The 21222-nt window shown below is 39.7% G+C and overlaps 1 protein-coding gene across 1 annotated transcript in view; it reads right to left on the minus strand.

Moving 5' to 3' along the window:
• LOC135499535 (repetitive organellar protein-like) overlaps positions 1–21222 on the minus strand; it is a 166692-nt gene that overhangs the window by 17461 nt on the left and 128009 nt on the right. The window contains exons 21-26 of the mRNA XM_064790351.1: positions 14191–14362; positions 11129–11293; positions 10041–10166; positions 8495–8673; positions 5778–5883; positions 5403–5561 (exon numbers count right to left, since the gene is read on the minus strand). Coding sequence (XP_064646421.1) covers positions 5403–5561; positions 5778–5883; positions 8495–8673; positions 10041–10166; positions 11129–11293; positions 14191–14362 — 907 coding nt within the window. The remainder of the gene's footprint in view (positions 1–5402; positions 5562–5777; positions 5884–8494; positions 8674–10040; positions 10167–11128; positions 11294–14190; positions 14363–21222) is intronic.

The following is a 21222-nucleotide window of genomic DNA, read 5'->3' on the forward strand; positions in this document are numbered from 1 at the left end:
GACCAATATGCCAAACGCACATAGAGATTGAGATTTTGATAGAATCATACGTAGGATCAGTGCATGATTTGCAGTGAAAGTATTATAGGTTAAACGGCAGAGGATTTCTATAATTGTAAATAACCCATTGTGCCCATACATTCCCGTAAATATGACAATCAAAGATCGGGCATAGATTTTTAGGCAGCGCACCCTGGATCACTCAATCTTGTTAGCACAACAGGGCCTACACAAGTCACTGAAAGGCTAGGCTAATATTTCGCTTAACGACATCACCTCTCAACAAGCGTGTGGGTCGAGATGTACTCTAACAACGAAAGTAAAGATTTGACATTGACATCAAGGAAGCACACCCTGGATGAGTCTAATTGACTTAACTTGAGTGTCTTCCACAGGATATCTTGTTGACATAGCATTGGGTGTGCATAAGTCACCGAAAGGCTATGCTAATGTTTCACCTGACAACATCAACTCTGACAAGTGTGTGACAAACTGAGGAGGTAAATATTGGACACCGACTTCGAGGAAGAGCATCCTAGGACAACTGTAGTACAGTAGAACCTCCCTTAGCGGACACCTCTCTACTAAGGACACTCTCTCTACTAAGGACACTAGTTTTGGTCCCAAATTGGGTGTTTCCATTCAATTTGACCTCTCTAATCAGGACACCTCTCTATTAAGGACAGCACTTTTCAGTTCTGAGGGTGTCCTTAATAGAGAGGTTCTACTGTAGTTGTCTTAATTTGAGTGTCTTTGAAAGAGTGATGTTGGCAAAACAAGGGGTGCCTAAGGGCCATGTAGAATAGCAGAATGAGAGGATTCTGTACAAAATATGATAAATTTTCATACAAAATGGAACTTGATGAATTCATTAAGTTTTAATTTGTTCGATACGCCACACAGATTATTTGAAAATCACTTTTTACAGTCGTTAAGCCATGACTCGCAATGAGGGCATGAAAACTGGTCTGTAGGGACAGTTTAGTTCAGTCAGTAGCCGTGCGCAGCACTGTATTACCGTTCCTCCTTTAGTCTTCAGAGTTCAGGCATGGCGACGATCATCGCGACAAATACTGGCTTTTCCAGGTGATTGAAACCCAGAATCAGCTCATTCCGTTCATTCCGCTAATTCTACATGGCTGTGCATAAGTCAGAGTATTGCTTGGCTAACATTTTTTCTGGCAAAACCACCTAGGTCAAAGAGGTTTACAGTTTGAGGTTTGCTTGTTGATCTGTTACAGGTGATCTTGAATTAGTGATAGCCAGCAGAAATTCTCTTTGCGGCCACTATCAAAGCCAAATTGCTTAAAGTGATACTATGATGTGATTTACAACTTTGCGGAAATACGTCCGTTTTTGATTGTTGATCACAAATGTAAAGCTCAAATTTTCCATTTTTGATTAGATTTATTATAAAATCGCTGAATGTAAACCACCGCGACCGCGAAAATGTTCATGTTGTGACGTCATCAACGAAAACGTCGTCGGCGTAGCGCAATTTCAATGCCATCGAAGCGAGCCGTCCGGACGGGATTAACCATCAATTTCTAGAAAATGTGCATTTCGATTCGAAAACCTTACCGATTTATGAGAAAGTGATGTAGTCATTAGTCAAAAACAGCTAAAACATTATATGGTGAAATTTGACATGAGTTACCCTTTAACAGTCTATTTTGGTGCAGACAAACAAAAGTAGATATGTTGCCAATTTGTTTCACTAAGACTGTCACCAGATCTTGTACTTGTCTGGAAATAAGCCGTAACAACATTCTTCAGCCAAGAAATTCTACACTAAGATACATAAAGACACCAGAAATATCGAATTCAGAAAGAAAATCAGTACATTAAGTAAAGTGAGGACACTGTTTAATCGGGCATGCATAAACTGTCCCGGAACAACTGCTGTCACTTCTCAATAAGCTATACAAAACGCCTTTCATTGATAAACAAGTTTGGGCCGAATTTTACCGATAATCATTGAAGCCGAGAATGAAACGCAAGCCAATTTTATGGAAATGTAAGACCAATATAAAATCACCTGCCGAGATGCACAGGATGATTGGTTTGTGAAATGCCTGGGAATGTGTATGGGGGAAAGTGAGCATTCTCAAGTAACACCAATTAGATATTAACCCTTGAATTATTAATATCACAATCTGCTTAAAGGTTTTTACCTAATGTCGAAGGACTCTTCAAGGGAGACTGTAGACTGGAGCCAGCAGGGCCAGATTTAAGTTACACGAAATCGCAAATAGGGGTCTCCCCCATCTCACAGGACACTGAAACTTTTCATGCTCCTATGAGGATTATAGTTATCGCTAACTCAAACACAACCCGATAACCTAACTGCACATAATCTCACCTGGAGACTACTACCAGTTTGAGGACCTACCATCTGCTTATCATCCCCATTTAAGGAAACAGCCTCCTACCTTTATGTATTTCCAGAGAGGGAATAAGGGGGAGTGATAATAGGGGTCATTTTCATCCTCCTCAAGGTCAAGCAAGATATCATCCATAGCAACGAAGGAAAACGCACTCCCAAGTTAATAATCCAAAGAATAAGGTTCAGCAGATCCGTGATACAGAAATCACGGTCGAGTGCTGATCACCGGTATGTCAACAGTGATTCTGATGTAGGGTTTCTGTGCAATTCTAATAATGTGAAAATGGACTTCTGTCGACCACAATTAATGACTACTGGCAAGATATACATTTTACGCGGGGAGATAATTACACAATTTAAGGTATAAGAAAATATAGTCTATTAAGTATACTGCAAAAAATATTTTGTTGGTTTTTCGTGTTGGTGGAAATAGCATTAGCGAGCTAATCTGAGTGCATTGAAAGGAACAACTATATTTAATGATTGCTTATTTCCTACTTGTTTAGCTTTGGGTTGGTTGTTTACTTTACTTAAATACATAGAAATAAACTTCTCTGTCAATAAAACTAGTGCGTGCTTCAAAAAGGCCTCTTGTGCATAGAAAAATATTAACACAACTGAGTATGCAGTGACCAATAAATTATACGCAAATGAATTGTTCCTTTAGGCACCTATTCCATAGAGCTATACCCTATACTATACTATACGCAAACAATAGTTTCATGGTCATGCACCCTTTGTGAAGCTATTGTTCGCGTATAGTGTAGTATAGGGTATAGCTCTATGGAGAAGGTGCCTTAGACATTAACTGTTCAGTTGAGAAGGCCTATAAAATAAAAACACCCTGAATCTCATGTAGAAATTGACAGTCCTTATCAAAATTATATAAGCAACAACCCTATTAAGGGAAGTGACATTGAAATTTCAGGTTCACTTACACTCCTTGCAGTAATATTCCACAGTTTGTGATATAATCCCATTGAAAAAATACTCTGTCTATCCACCAATAATGTTTTTTTCTGGCTAAGAAGTCTAACAAAGTTCACGGCTGAATTTCGAACTGGTGAGATGTTCCAAGTTGTCTTTTTTGTCGACAATGACCCACCAATGACCCAAGCAGATTTATTTAGAGGATTAGTGGGTTATCGATGTATGTACAATAGTACATTTGAAGGCTTATACGTAAAGAGGACACAATATACGTCGCTGTTTTCAAGAAGTGACCAATCAACAAATGTTCACTTTTTGAGGTTTTGCCACCAAACCTTATCATATTGGTAAATGGTTCTTCTCTCAAATTTGTAGACCTGTACATGAAGTCATTTAGAACATACAACTAATTAAGTTTGGCGAGTCAACAAAAAAAACAACTTAAATATGCTAATTACTAAAAATAAAAAAATGTCGATTGGACGGTTTGTGAAAACGACGCATTGATACAAAATAATTTTTTCAAATTTGGACAATACTGAGGAGGCAGGGAGCTAGACTGCTTTGTTAGAAGAATATCATAAGTAAGCACTGATAGAGAGAAAACGACTTTGATATAACTGCGGTACATGGAGAGTGTATTTCCATAAATAAAACCACATTCAAAATTTTAAGAGCCATGGTAGGTTCTGTAGATAAGGATTACTGTACCTGAATATGTTTCCACAGCGGATAAAGGGGTGAATTCCAATAAGGGTCAATTTCTTCACACTTTCTCCTCATATATTCAGATTTGTAAGTCTTCAAACCAGTCATTTTGTCCAAAGATATTTCAGCTAAGGCAAGTTAGAACCACACTTAGGCATTCCTAGATAATTTATAACACATATCCTAACTAGAAATTTTACAACTTGATCTAGTTTACTATAGTATCTGTGTCTACTAAAGTATGCATGATAATACAAGACACTTAACGCTTGGTATTTCATTCTTGCTTTGGTTGAGTGGTTCTGGGAAGCCTTAATCGGCCTTCTGTCAAATCTGATTGTACTAATGAGAAACATGGCCCAAGGTTACAATGGAATAATGAACTGCACCCCCACCCCATTTCCTAAATCTGCAAATTAGAGCACAAAATGATGATAGTAATTTGAATCAGGTTATTGCACACAGACACATGGATTTTTATTGAGCTATTGATATCCTAAAGTCACCAATACCAAAATTTATGTTCAACGATGCAATAAACTGGTATAAGGAAAGCCTTTCTGTTTTAATTTCATTCCTAAAGTCATAAACATGATCAAGTCATAAATTATTGATTCAGGTGTTTGCATTTATTTTGCAAGTAAAAGGCTGAAAACCCGCTTGAACCCGTCTTTTATGGCACTCAAATAATCAAATAAAGAATCCTATTTATCAAACATGTCACGCTATAGAAACGGTGTGAAAATTGGCTTGAGAGCCTCCTATTATATGAAAATGTCACTGTGCACCAGTATGTGGTCAGGACCGCACCAGTATATGGCAAGTAAAGGACTCTGCCAGTATATTGCCAGTGAAGGATTGCACCATTATATGGCCAGTTAAGGACAGCACCAGTAAATGGCCATTAAAGGATTGCACCAGTATATGGCCACTAAGGGATTGCACCAGTAAGGTCAGTGAAAGTCTTCACCAGTAAATGGCCAGTAAAGGACTGCACCAGTATATGGCCACTAAGGGATTGCACCAGTAATGTCAGTGAAAGTCTTCACCAGTGGAGTGCACCAGTAATAAAGGCCAGTGAAGGATTACACCAGTATATGGGCAGTAAAGTACTGCACCAGTATGACCAGTAAAGTACTGCACAAGTATGGCCAGTAAAGGTCTGTACCAGAATGGCCAGTAAAGGACTGTGCCAGTATATGGCCAGCAAAGGACTGCAACAGTAAATGGCCAGTTAAGGACTGCACCAGTATATGACCAGTAAAGGACAGCAACAGTATATGGCCAGTTAAGGACTGTGCCAGTATATGACCAGTAAAGGACTGCACCAGTATATGGCCAGTAAAGGACTACACCAGTGAAATAAACCAGTACTCACAATAAGTTCATGGTGGTGTTGAGCTAACTGTTCTGCCAAGCGGCTTTCCGATCGCTGCATGAAGTCTCTTCTTTCTGCATCAAACTGAGCCTGGAGTTCATCTAGGGCTTCTTGCTTCTCATTGTATAACTGGTCCCTGAGTTGAGTGAGAGCATGCTCCTAAAAGAGAGCAAGAAAGGGGTTGTCTCTACAAATCTGTCTTTTTTTTCAAACTTCTGGTAACATACCCCATTGTAATCCAAACAAAATGTTGAAGTTATAGACATCAATCTTTTTTCTTCATTTGGGGAAGGATAGAAGAGTCATCTTTCATGGCATCAAGCAATTTTGAAATCATTCCTAAGTGGGAAAGAATCCCTTTAACAGCTACCGTACCTTTTCAGCCAATAGCGAAGACATTTCCTTTCTGTAGCCGTCACTTTCTTTGTCTCTGAGTTCTCCTTCTCTAGTGAGGTCGGTCTGAAGCTCAATCACTTGGTTCCTGAAAGGAGACATTTAGGAAACGATTCAAGCACAAGCAAAGATGCGTTCCCGCTTGAATACTTTTAAGAGTCACAACTCCTCTCTAGTTGACAGTGACTTGCCCTAGTCTTGAACTGGGAAACACCTTTTCGAGCTGAAAAAACATGACATAACTCCACACGAGTCAAGACCTGAGTAAAAACACAGAACTCTGAACAGCGGCCCAATTCACTTCTGATGACTTGCCACGGTCTACTGTTTCTACGATTTAATTTGCATAGCAACCTGTTCCTTTGCAAATACTCTCAAACTGATGATGACTCGATCCAACTAGAAAGTTACTATTTGACAATTAAATATAAGCACTTGGTAGAAATGAAGGGCAGCAAATTCATGCCTAAACTAAACAGAACGATGTCTTACCATTCACAATTAAATTCAAAATCGAAAACTAATTATGCATTAATGTGCGTAAAATATGCAAAGCCAACTATCACATACATTGGCCTCATGATGGAGTGAAAATCACACATGATTGTCCTGAATATCATTACCTGAACATAAAATTCCAATAAAACCTTTCCTGACCATGCTTGTTAATATTTATTTGGGGTATTTAATCGAGAGAAAAAATTTCTTTTGGGGTAAGCTTATAAGAAAATGGCTTTGTTAGTTGCTTATTGGCATGCAGTTGGTATATGGTCTGCTAGCATTAATATTGACTTGGCTAATGAACGATAGGCCTACATAAACACTGATTACTCATTGTAGTTTTATTGAATGACCCTAGATGGCAGGACTATTGATTGGCTCGCACAAAAAGTGAACAATTTCGACTCGTTGAGTCGTAGAGTAAAAACGATATTGACTGATCAATTTTCGCAAGCCAGATTGGTAGGAAAGAGTGATAGCATCCTTTAACAGATATGGAATATTCAAGCAAAGTATTGAACTAGAAGTATAGTTATGCCAGTTTCCTGAGGATCTGGCTAATCCAAACTGAGAAAAAAATTACCGGAGAAAAATATACCTCAAATACCTTAGAAAATACCCTTTACTGAAGGGCAAATGAGGGAGTAATTTGGCCTACCCAAAAAAGGGCCAAATGTTGTTAACCCTTTCGCTGCGGATGTACGCTTTTTTGCGACCAAAAAAAAATTTCCCAACAACCTTTTCCAATTGTCCAAAGCTCTATCTCTTCTCCTTCAGGCTGTATATTGGCCTCAAATTTACCAATGTTAAAATTGGCTTTTACAGTTTTTTGGGGGCAGCAATTGCAAGGAATCAATATTGAAATAATTTTGAGCAGCGCAGCGAAAGGGTTAAACAGTAATAATGAAAAACTTGAACTTGAAAGGGTACTAGCATAGACGAAATGAAGTATTAAGTTCAAATATGAGGAATAATTTAGAAGTGCAATACGACAATTTAGGTGTCGATGTTGGTAACAATTGTATATGCATGATTCTGATGACTGTTAGAGAAGTTCTGATGACTTGACCCCAGACATCATAAAGAACAATAGGTTATAACAGGGCCACATCAAGAACTGTAATAATAAAATCATGAATTTTTTCAATTTTGAACAAGGAGTTTTTGCCGTTACTGCTTTATAGCCCATACAGTCACGTGTTTATAACCTCTGAATAACTTAAATTTCGCATTTCTTCCTAACACACACAAATCTAACTCCCCCAAGTTTTGAATCTCTCACCAACACCACTATTCTTTTTTGGTTACACTTCCCCGAAATATCTTTTTATGAACCTCCCAAAACCCTTCCCAGCATGGCCCTGTTGAGGGATCTAAGTGAACTGACAGCGGTAAAGGTATTTCTTGGAGAATATGCGTCTGTGAAAGGGTTTAGACCAATTTATTATCATGAAATGAATGATTTAGAGTCCCATTACCCCGCCGGTAGTTGTTGAAGTGTTCCCCCTACCGTATGATCTTTGTGGTTAACAAAACGTCTTCCAAACTGTAACAGAGTTTTGAAACAACACACTGAGATATTATCTGTGAGAAAGACTATTTTGAAATCATTGAAATACCAGATGATGTACAACATGACAGTATGAAGGCACGACATTTAGCAATCACAGTAGTTGCGCGTACACCACGACATATTGGTGGACCAATTGCACGTACACCACCACATTGCAGCGACAAATTGGTTCGGCAATCCATTGCCGATACAAATTGCCGGGCGAATTTGTCCCATCAAGCTTGATGGTCCATATTCGCCCGGCTTGTTAAAAGCTCAGCTTTGTCGTGGTGTACGCGCTAATGGATCGGCAATTAGCTAGTTAGATGGTTCGGCAACAGGCGGCGCTTTCGAAATGGCACTTTCTGCGCATGCAATTTATTGTTTGCGCGCCATCTGTTGCCGGATTTTATAACTAGCTGCAGCGCTGGTGTACGCGCTTGGTGGATTTTCGATGGTGCGGCATTGGTTCGCGAACCAAGATTGGTGGTCCATTTTCAGGTGGTGTACGCGCGGCTAGTGACCTTTTCACAGTTGGGAAGCCAACAATTATAAACGGTAAACAAAAAGAGCGGTTAGTATGCCACTTGTCAATAAACAACAATGACACCGATAAGGCAACTGGGTGAAGATTTTCCAAACTCACGTTAATTGCAGATTAAGTTCATCCTTGTGTTCAACCTCTTGTTTCAAGACGACCACCTTGTTGCTTGCTTCCTCGAGTTCCTGTCTTAACTGACTTGTCTCCTCTATCGTCTGCTGGTGAAGATCCTGCAACTCGTTCTGTAACTTGCCTCTCAGAAGCTCATAATCGTCATGGTTTTCCTGAAGCAAGAGAAAAGACAAGGTTTACATACTATGAGCATTGTTACATGCCACTATGGTTAGGCACCAATGGGGTGACTGTCCCTCGAGTCCTTCTTCAGCAGGTAGGAGAATTAAGCCATTGCAATGAAACCTTTAATCACCTAGATGGGGACCAGAGAGTTTGCTTAAAGGCACAAGACACACGGAATTTCCCTTTTATGTTTCATTCAAAGGATGCATCAATAACTAAAGTGACTTGCCCAAGGTAACAAGGAATGTCTGGGTCTGTGAACGACTCACAATGCACTACAAGTGAATTCCCTAGATTGGGCGACTGCAACATCCTATTATCCAAGTGTTACATGGTCTCCATACTATTCTCTTCACAGTTTTTGATTCCAAGTACTGTTTAGAGGTGGCAGCATTCAAATTCACCAATTGCATTATCCTCAGCTAATCACGCAACAAGAGAAGGGTGTGTTGTTTACATTATAGCGCATGTCGCAGAAGAAAAAAAAACTATATCAAAATGACGAAAGGAAAATTCTACCGATAAACGATAAAGGTACATATTAACACTTTCAGGTGGTTTTCATTTTTATAGGATTTGCTTTTCACATACTGCCCACTCAGGAGTGTTCGTCACCATTGAGACACCCGCGATTCTCAAATACCAATATCGCAGAATAGGTGCAATGAAGCTAAAATTAAGCTTCTCTACACTGTGCTGCCATCATATGTTGGTACCTGTATTAGTCAGTTTTTTTGCCATTGCGCTCACATAGAATTGACTAGCCAATTCAAAGATGATTTGGCCTAACTTTCGATTGGAATTATATCGAAAACAGCCTTTTTGTTGACATTAGAACATACTCACACAAAGAAGTCAAATATGAAACTAGCAAATTCGAACACTGATGATATGTATATATGAAAGTGTGTCGACCAAAACAACATAAGCAAATAGCGCTAGATTAAATGACATTCCACTCCGTGGTATATAACTCCACTGAATAAAAGCCACACACCTTCAACTCCAATAGCTGAGAGGATTTAAGAGGACTTATACTAAAAACAGTTTGAAACGGTTTTTAATATAGTCCTTGCCAATATCTGGCAAAATATCAAAGAATTTTGAATTATGTGATATTTCGCTTGTCACATTCGGTGCAAAACATATACACAGCCCCTCATTATTTGCAGCGAAGTAGCCTTTTTAATAATGGGACATCAGTACCAATAATAGCCCCCCCCCCCTCTTCATATTGGAGGCTGGAAACAAACAAAGGTGTCATCTGATCCAGAGTAAAAACAGAAAATCAGTCACACTAGCGATGGCAAATGAGCTTCTTTGGAAAGAACTCGAGCAGAGAATATCAATTCACCTGTATCGTGTTCTCTTTTTCGCGCATGTCTTTTGCGTATTTTTGCTCGAGACTGCTCAGCTTTTGTGATAATTCGCCACGTTCAGTCGTCACTTCTTCGAGTCTTTTCATCGCCGTATCCAGTTTCTGTCAATGAAGAAAAGAGAGATAATCACAGAAATGCTCGATGATAATCTTCGCAAAAACAGTAATGCGATCATAGCTAACAACAAGTGTTGCAGAGGATTGGTCACAGAAATAGTACTGATTCTTTCAAAGGGCATTGACAAGGAATCAAGTTTTTCTGAAGCGGTACAAAAGGTTAAGACTTCTATCACAGATAAGCTTTTTATACAGGGTATCCCAAAAGCATTACGATAAGAACAAAATCATGCACTAAGTCCTTATATGCTCGGATGCCTGTAACCTTCTGACATGTACAAATGTAGGATATGCAACAGCCAATTAACATCACCACATGCAAATGCCACAATAAAATTGGGATTTGTAGGTGAAATTTGTTATAATGTTGGAGCTAATCCCTCAGAACAATCGGTGCCAAAACTCATTGAACTGCAGGTTTATCATATGACAAATCTACCCATTCAAATTCAAGGAAATATTTTGCTTGAAATCCAAAAATTCAATTTTCAGGAACAATTTACCACATAAAATTCCCTGGTTTTATTTGCACCGCACATATTTCCTAAAACTACAAAGTGCTTCCACCTTTTTATTATTATTATTTATTATTTATTAAATCCAAATAAACAAAATTACATATTGAGACAATTGCCAGGGCTTAGGCTGAAAGCATTAATAGCCCTGGTTACAATGGTATACAAAGAACAAGTTAAATCAAGATAAGGTAACATACTTTGAATGGAAAGAAAGGGATGCAAGTAAAGGTAAAGTAACACAAATAGTTATAGTTTGTACAAAGGTAGTGATTGATGAGGGGTTCCATTGATCTGGCACTAGTTACCAGAAAAGGCGATAATATTACTGAGAAAAGTGGCTGTTTTTTCTACAACAAGCCTGTTTGGCTTCCACCTCATGGTGCTTCCACCTGATGGTGACCACATGAACTAGTATTTGGCCAAACTGACCTCCTCTGTAGCATCCAATCGATTCCTATATTTCTTCTGCTCATTAAACAAGTCCTCCTTGGTTGCAAGCAGTGTCTTCTGCAGTTCGTCACGTTCCATCTGAAGGGCGTCCTTGTTGCTCACCTCCGATTGCAATACATCACGTTCAGCCATCATACGCTTACACTAGAAGAAAACAAAAAAGGATTAAATATTCGAAGGTGGCTCTGACCAGATCAATTCTGGTCAATAATTGAGCAAATCACACTAAAGGCCTGATTCCACTATGGTAGCTTACACTAGAAGAAAACAAAAACATTAAATGACATTCGAAGGCGGCTCTGACCAGATCAATTCTGGTCAATAATTGAGCAAATTACACTAAAGGCCTGATTCCACTTTGGTATTTCCCCACTGCAGTCACTGCAGCAGGAAAACAACACAGGGCCCCCGCGATTATTTGGTAATCATGAGTACCAGGCTCTTTCAGTTGGCGTCTTTTAATGATATTTCCCACCGACCATCCTAGCAAGTGATTCGAATTATCAAATATCCACCGGGGCCGACCATAGTTTGTCGCAGTGATCAGATCACAGAAAACTGTTGAATCCTTGCCTAGGTGGCACGAATCGATTGTTACCAATCTGCCACAAGTCAGCTCTTTTGTGACAAATGGTTCAGTTTTTTTGTGGCTTTCGCTTAATCAATCAGCGTTGTCAATCAATTATCATTACCATCTACAATGTATCATCACCTCGGGACTAATAACACACCACAATACCAATCAGGTATCATAAAGATCCGAACTGGCTCTTGGCGTTTTCAGAAGTAAATGGCTATGTTCCTTTGGGTGGCTGTGCGTAAACTACTGGTCCAATTTCTTTAAAGTCTCATTTTCTTACATGTAATATTGCGAACCAAGAGAATTTTCCCATCTCTGGGCTCCTATGAAGAAAAAAAAAATTTGGAAACCTTTGATAATTAAACTGTGTTGGGTCCAAAAATTTGATTTCAGAAAAAAACAAAGTTTGTAGACATCGGCAACGTTAGTTCTCACACTGCTACCCAAAAGGATGTCATAATTTACTTCTGAATAAGTCTGTAGTCTGTATCACAGCAACGCACACACCTGTGAAAGACTAACAACGTGCCATTCTCGCAAAGAGAAACAGCGATGCATACCACCAAACGACCAATGGAGTCTATAAGGAAACAGCTAACTATATTTGCCAAGATAAGCCAGTAATCACATTAAAGATAATGGGTTTACCACCCTTATATTTTTTGTCCATTACTAGTTCATTCTTTGATGCTAAAGACTTGCTTAGCCCAAGGCTGCAAGGAGCGCATATCCTGTCTTTTAATTACCATCTCTTGTCACATATAGGTACAACAGAAGGATGGGGTTGCTATACCGGGGATTGCAAGGAGTAGGTTCAACCAAAGGATGGAGTTGCCATACCGGGGATTACAAGGAGTAGGCAGGCCTACACTAGAAGGATGTGGTTGCTGTACTGGGGATTGCAAGGAGTAGGTGGGCCTACACTAGAATGATGGGGTTGCAATACCAGGGATTGCAAGGAGTAGGCAGGCCTACAGTAAAAGGATGGAGTTGCTATACCGGGGTCTGCAAGGAGTAGGCAGGCCTACACTAGAAGGATGGGGTTGCCATACCGGGGATTGCAAGGAGTACGTTCAACCAAAGGATGGGGTTGCCATACCGGGGATTGTAAGGAGTAGGTAGGCCTACACTAGAAGGATGGGGTTGCTATACCGGGGATTGCAAGGAGTAGGTTCAACCAAAGGATGGGGTTGCCATACCAGGGATTGCACGGAGTAGGTAGGCCTACACTGGAAGGATGGGGTTGCTATACCGGGGATTGCAAGGAGTAGGTTCAACCAAAGGATGGGGTTGCCATACCGGGGATTGCAAGGAGTAGGTAGGCCTACACTAGAAGGATGGGGTTGCCATACCGGGGATTGCAAGGAGTAGGTAGGCCTACACTAGAAGGATGGGGTTGCCATACCGGGGATTGCAAGGAGTAGGTAGGCCTACACTAGAAGGATGGGGTTGCCATACTGGGGATTGCAAGGAGTAGGTAGGCCTACACTAGAAGGATGGGGTTGCCATACCGGGGATTGCAAGGACTGACAATTATTTTCTAATCATGAACCTTCTACTATTTGCATTTGCTCTACTTTTTTGCACTTGCTTTACCTGGAATACATGTAGCCTGGAGAATATTTCTTCTAAAGATTTAGTGAGTGGGTTTTACATGCCAGCAGGGTTGGGTACCAATTAGGTTGATCGATTTATCCATATTTTACGTTCTTCAAATTTTTTGGAAACCAGTTGACCTTTATCATGGCTTTTATACCTGTTTTTGCATCATATGGGCAAATCCAGTGTTTCCTGTCTCCCCCTTTTAATCACCATCTCTAAAGTTGTCACGTACAACGGGAAGATGTAATGGAGAAATTAAGTGACGCAGCCTTCTCTTCTCCAATTACTGTTAATGAATGTGATCTTATAACTGTCTGGTTTACCTTTATCATTAGCTTCACAGCTTCTTACTTATATACAGCTGTTTACAAAACCATGCTAAAAGTGGATGTGCATCCTTCTAACCGATCCTCAATTAGCAAGGAGGGCCATTTTTTCCAAAGGTTACAGGACATTTGGCTTTTTAAATTCTTTCTTTATGCTTCTGATACGGAAAGGTTTAACAGACCTCATGCAAGAGAGTGTTTGAGGTAGTCACCCCCTTTTATAATTTTCATGGGTTATACCCTTTAACTCATAAATCTAACATGTAAGGCACACCTAATAAGGTGTTTCCACTGTTCTGAGCTAGAAGGCAGAAGGCCTTAAGCAGGAAAGATCTTGTAGATTTTACTATACTATCCAACTGATAATGAAGAATTGAATTTGTTATTTTTGATAAACAAACAGTAGAGAGTAGAGATTGAATCTGAAAGACACGGCTTTACACCAAACTGGCTAAATGTTATCAGCATCAGCTTATTTTGAGATGGTCCCTATCGTGATAAAGACCGATATCAAACCACGACAACCCACGTACCTCCTCTGGATTCATCCCGATATCCTCAAACTCGCGCAATCTCTCGTTGTGATCTTTTACTTGGTCATCCAGATCACGTAGCCGTTTCTTTCTCTTCATGATGTCCGTCTGAATCTCGTCCAGTTCAGTTGCCGCATTGTCTCGTTTGAATTCTGTCAACATCAGCTCGGTTCTGAAAAATGATAACCAACGGTTAAAGCATGTGACATACGGCACGGCACGTTTGTGAGACAATATCTTGTATTTCGTGTTTCGTAACTGAAATTGAAGAAAGCTTTCTGACAACAAAACACACATTGGTGTGGTCTTTCAAAGGTGTCGCACTGACTGCATAGAGGTTGCTTTGCTTTTCAGATAACCTGAGCATGGATATCCCCCAAATGTTTTTCTAACCGAAAAATATTTGATATAGGAAATAGTTCTGATGTAGAACCGCATTGCGTATTATTCCTTTTAGCTTTTCATCTTTCAAACTGCAAATTCCAAAACAAAATTTCCAACAAAATCATTTTTGTAAACAAACAACTCTTGTACAAAACATGCCACAATCACATTCCATGATGGTAGCTAAAGTTATTCATAAAATATTTTACAAAAATATCCATTACACTAATGATTTCCTCATAAAGAAGGCCATCAAGTTGCAGAAAAATCAATAACATGAAGATATACACCAATATGCAGAAAATCTTTGAGAATGAATTCTTCATATACATGTAGATATTTTTTCAGCAACTAAAGGGAAACTGAAGTAAAAGGAAAACTTGCCTGAGTGCTTTTCTCAAAAAGACTGTTTTTTGATGATTAGAATTTTGCAAATTTCCCATGCAAGTTGTTTATTTGCTGGATGTGCAAACACGCAACAGTTTTTGCCATTGTGTAATTAATTTTCCCACTGGAATCTCCAGGATTCTATTAGATGGCTAAGCCACCAGTTAAAATCTCAGTCAAGGCAACTTATTTCTTTCTGTATCGGCAAAGCTTTTGCAAGATTATTACCAGGGCTTGGATAATGATCCACCAATCCTGCATGACCTGAGGACAAATATTGGAAGTTGAATCTGAGATTCTTCAGGCTATTTATCAAACATCACACAAGCAACTAGCGTCAGAAGATCAAAAACATCTGCTAGTACCAAAGGGTTTCAGATTAAAACGTGTGTTTTCCCTTCAAGATTAAGGAAATGGCATCCAATATCACCCACTCAGTTATGATATAAATTCTCTCATCCCTTCAGGACCTGCTTCCATACAAGGACTACGAAAACTGCAGCCTCCTTGACAAACAGGCATTATTTCTCAACAAGAGCAAATTAATCCTGGCAACAGCTAATGCGAATCTCAGCAACATTCTACTGGTTATTTCAACCATTTACTTAAATCCTCCCAATGGGGCTTGCGTATTCCGGTTCATCTTCCAGGACAAGAGTCAGAACATCTGACATCCCTCGGGAATAATCCCTCAATGACATCTGACAAGCTATCAAATAGTTTCCCTGCAAAGGACTGCAACTTAGAAAGGACAGATAAGACAGTTAGCTGATTTACAATGGAGATTGCCATGACTCGACCTTAGCAAATCGGCACCGATAAAAGAAATTTCGGGTAAAGAGTCTTGACAGTATGGGACAGAGGCTGCGATTCTGAACTGAGATAAACATTGGGACCCAAGAGTGGCATCCCAAGACAACAAGAGCAACGCAAAATGTGGCATATGCCCCCAAAGAGTTGGAAATGAAATTCAAGATGGCCGCCATGGCGACCATATTGAATATTGTGAGGTGATTTTTGAAAGGAACCTTCTCGACACCCTCTTCCCGAAATCAATAGAAACCAATCAAGAATGTGCTAAATTTCAAAGGAAACCTTACCCCAGTCACGTCCAACAAGCCCCAAAATATATATCGGCTCACTCGACCAAGGCATTTGTTTGATAATTCATGGAAACAAATATTGACCCCCCAAGCATGGCCATGACCTAATGGACCCCCCCCCCCCAGCAATCACGATATTTTTCAAGAAACCCTGTCATTCATTGATAGATCCTAAACTTTTCATGAGTTGATGTATTCGTAGCTTGTTACGAAATAAGCGCAAAAGGTTTGCTCCCTAATGAAACATGATATGCCAATTTTCACAACCATTCCATCCCCTAGGGTGGTGTGTACCCTAATCAAGTAGAGATAAATGAAGGTTATGACAAAAGGCAAGGTGACATGCGAGCCAGTTAGTCGCTGTGATGGGTTAAATTACAAGCTTGACTGCAGTGTGACATGTTATTGTCTCCAATCCCTAGGCCGACAATATATGAGAACATGATACATCATATTGGTGACAATTGCTCCACCCGTAGCCACCACCGTTTGCCAACATAATCATCTTTTATCAGATATGAGGCCATGTCAATTTATCTCTTGGATAGCTTGCATTATGATAATTTAACCCTTTGTAACACAATTGAAAGCATATCCACTGTTTTATGATGTACAAGATATTCTCAAGTTATTTGGGTGCCCATGCTATCAAGAATTGATGAAGACTTTATTGATTCTTGATTTTTTGTATAGAAGTGTAGAATATCCTCTTGGGGGCTAGCACTCAGCCTTATTTGCAGAAAATATTTGTAAATGAAAACAGATTTTTTGAAAATTTGTCATAAAAGGATTTTTCACGAGGTAAAAGTGTGTGTCCTTTTGATCCACTGTGTGAAAGGTTCATTGTGTCAATTTCTTCAATGTCTAGTTTTTTCCTAAATCAGATTTTTAGACCCAACACAGTTTCCAGGTTAAAGTGGACCTAATTACTTCTGAAAAAGCCTGTAGGGCACCCACCCTTTCTCAGTTTTTTCGATCGACCTCTTTACCAGTTCATGACAGAGTACCTGACCAAGACGATGTCCATTTATTCATAGACACAGCACCGCACTAAGCAACCGTATGAATGAATAATCACCAAGAAGAACACGACGCTTAGGGCAAACAGGTAGGCTTGTGCTTGCACTTAAAGGCACTGGGCAGACAGGACCGTCTACCCGGGTAGATTAATCCTATGTCAGTATGACAGTCTTGAACCGACAATTCTATTGGATAAATGTCGGTTGGACTTTTTAAAATGTACAAGACAGTCTCAAGCCATCACAGTGGCCTCTCAATTGACCAGTAGCCAAAAGTACAATGAGCAATCCATTAGTGGTTGTCCCAATTTATACCCCACGGGTTGAACTTTCATTTCACCCCAAATCTCGGCTACCCCCTCAGGTCTGGCATACCCCTCACCGAAAGGCAGTGCACTGAAAATGACTGCATCACACTGCTTTTGACTGAAACCCCCACTGCATATGACTGTCTTAGGCATATCATTTTTTCTTAATGTTTTAAAACCACTGATTTTGACTGAAAGACCACTGCAAAGCACTGCCACTTGCATTATGAACGACGTATTTCAAAAACACTGCCTATGACTGAAAGACCACTGATTTCCACTTCTCCAACTCTGATCGAAACCCGTGGCATTTTCAACATGACTGAAAACCACTGCTTTATGACTGGTGAGATTAAGACTTGATGGCAGTGTAAAGCAGTGGTAATTGCAGTCAAATTCAGTGTTAAATATCACCCATAATGCAACCTGAGACAGGAAGCTAGTATTAAGTTTGAATTTGATAGTCAAACATTCAAGAAATCATGGTAGCTCTTCATATTTCTCGATATTTACCCGAATTTCAATATGAGAAGAGGGGAGTTTTAGTCAGTTTGAATTGGAACACATAAGGAGCCAAATGAATGCAAAAAGGGTAACCTGGACAGACACTGAAGTTGTATTTTCAGCAAATCAAGAAGGCTGTAGGCCCTATAGGTGTTGTAATGCATGCAACACTGCAAGATATCTGCATGTATCTTCATGCATCTACTGTAGGCCCTATAGGTGTTAATTGTAATGTATACACTGCAAATTATCTGCATGGGAGCTCAATACACATCAATCAGTAGATCATTATTCTACAGGCCGTGTGCAGTTACTTTATTTGGACGTCAATTTGATCTAGCTTTAATCCCTGACATCACTGACAGTAGCTATGTGCCATGTGTCGTTTCAATTGTCTAGTAACCCATCTGACCACTGTCATTATGACAAAGTTTGCAATGACGTAGGTCAAGGATGTGAATTTGTCATCTTTTTACTGTGTCACGTCATCATACAATGGCGATGTTCTCTATTTGTTCAGATGACGTCATCACTGCCATATTGGACGCAAACACACCGTCTAAAAAGTAAAATAGGACAGCAAAAGTAACAGTTCGTGCCTGCATGCCATTAAATAAATTATTCATATTAACACTGAAAATGACTGCTCCCTCCAAGAGGTTTTGGAAATGGCAGTCAAAATCAGTGGTGTTTCAGTGTGGATTCAGTGTGCTGCGAAATATTTAAATTAACACTGAACCCCACTGCCAGCCCTGTGCATGATGCATAGTGAGGAGTCATTTTCAGTGTCAAAAGCAGTGGAAATCAGTCAGCCTAAATATTTAAATGAGCACTGCTTTTGACTGCCTTACCACTGATTTTGACTGTCTTACCACTGCTTATGACTCCCTAACCTCTATTTTTGATTGCTGTATAACTGTATGCTTTGGTATTGCGTGACTGAAAAACACTCCCTATGACTGCTTTCCACTGATTTCAACACTGCCATAAAAATGTGAGGTAACACTGCAACCTGACTGAATCCTGACTGATATCACACTGCTTTTCGGTGAGGGACGTTTTAGCAACCACCCTTTCAGTGTTTGGTGAGGCAACATGTATCTTCAGTTCGGCATCAATTTCTTGACTAATTGGTACTCACAGAATGTTGCTTTGGAACTGCCACTTGGCGTAAATTGCAGGCAGGCACCAATCTGACTACAGATTGAAATTTGGACTCAACCTTCCAAATTTAATTTTGATGACCTCTCTGAGTACTTTCATTAGTTCAAATCTGATTCTTCACTGTCTAGATGTTCCAATATGCAATTTCCTTTATGAGAGACAGGATGAAGAATGCACTTCCAGGCAGCCAAACTTTTGCGGATCTTAGTTTGTTGAGATACATGTACCATTCCCAAAGTTACTTGACATCAACTCATATCACCTCGGGTACACATCATCCTTACTGAACTCAATCCATCAGACGACCAGTAGACAGTGACTTGCTTATCCGGCTTGTGATGATGACACTTTGACGGTGGAGGAAATTGCCTGTATTGGCAATGGCTCGATGAAAACGACCAGTTCTCACAAGTGTGAGTGCTGAACCTTGCCCAAACTGAGAATGAGGTACAGAAAACAGATTAACTAAGAAAGCTGCTGCTGACTTGACCAAAAGTTAAGTTGAATTTGGAAGGATGCGCTTTTAAATGTTGTCAACATGCTTGAATCATTTTGGAGATGGAATACCACTTTCACTTGACATCAACATGTATTGCCTCTGCACAAATCATCCCGACTGAACTCAATCAATCAAAAGTCTAGTAGACAGTGACTTTTGATCATCCGGCTAACCTCCGATCATGACATTTCCACCGCAAAAATCGTCTGTATTGGTGATGGTTCGACAAAAACAACCTGCATCCTATTTGCTATTAGTGCAGTGCTTTGGAATGGAGTATGATCGAAGTGTCCGCCTTCTAGCTGATGATATATGGTGTTTGCCCAAAACACCTAGTATCAGCCCTAAAAAATACTTCCCAATTGACTATAATGTCACACCACTCCATTTTCTTCACCACTGCATGGATCTGCCCCTAGATGAAATAAATCAATGGCATCAAGAACCTTATCTGTATCTTTTGTTCAGTGAAGAACTTTGAGATAAAGTTCAAGAAATGTCAACAGTTTTTCTTCTCCAATCCAAATATGGGAAAATGAAAATGGAGACAAAAGGATTTTGATATGTGTTAAAATGTCTGTATGGAACATATAATAAAGGGGAATTGAAGGCAGGGGGGACAACAAAATATCAATCATTGAGATTCTTGCCTCTTTACCATTGCTTACTGGACACACAGAGCACAGTCGTTAAAACCTCATCATTTTCACTAACTTTTCTTTTTTAAATGCGCAGCAGAAAGATTTCCAAAGGGAATGAACATCCTAATGAAATTCTCATCATCTCCTGGCACTGACGCAGCTTTCGATTTCTTTCCGCACTTAATCTTATTTTGATTGTCATATGTCATCAGTGTATGACATCAGGTGTCAGCGGCCATCCACTTGAACCGTAGCTGTAGGGTATATGAAGAGGTTCCTATGGGCGACATGGTAATTGGAGTGATGAGCATTTTCGTTGATTTTTTTAGAGACGAATAAGAAAAAGGGGAGCTGAGGATCAACTTCCTAAAACATTTCAGACCGAATAATATCAGTTGGCAACAACTTGAGGAGTTAACATAATGTACTTGAACCAGGGGAGTACGGCATATAAAGACGTCCTACATGTATGGACATGGAAATTTGAGACACGAGTTCTTATAAAACATGTTTTTCGGAGACGTCTGGAGGCAGTTGACCCCTGCCCCCCCGCCGCCGCCGCCGCGTAAAATATAGCCCTGGCAACATGAAAATAATGCAGCGCTGAAATAAATGGGGCCTTAAGCCACTTATTGATATTTAAGATCCTTTGATGCTGTAGTTAGACAAGAAGATTATTTTCATCAAGTTCAAAGCATTTTCAAGCAGTTTCAGCATTTCAAATGGCTGTACGCTGCATCCAGCTTACATGTAACTTAATAGCGTTGAATGTTTTGTAATGGAATACTTGAAACAGCATCTGCCTTAACGTTCTTTTCTTAGCAGTCAAGCAGAGGAGTACACACTGCTGCGTCAAGGTAATACCATTGAGCTTAATACTACTGACAAAAATTACATTTATGAGGGATATTTTAACATTAAAGCGTTGCAAAATTTAATTTAATACCATTTTTCCAAAAGTTGTATTCCCTTATCTTGATAAATGTCGTTCATTATTGATTGATAGGCTCACAATCCGAAATG

This window comes from Lineus longissimus, chromosome 2, assembly GCF_910592395.1.
Source record: "Lineus longissimus chromosome 2, tnLinLong1.2, whole genome shotgun sequence".
Taxonomy (NCBI): Eukaryota; Metazoa; Nemertea; class Pilidiophora; order Heteronemertea; family Lineidae; genus Lineus; species Lineus longissimus.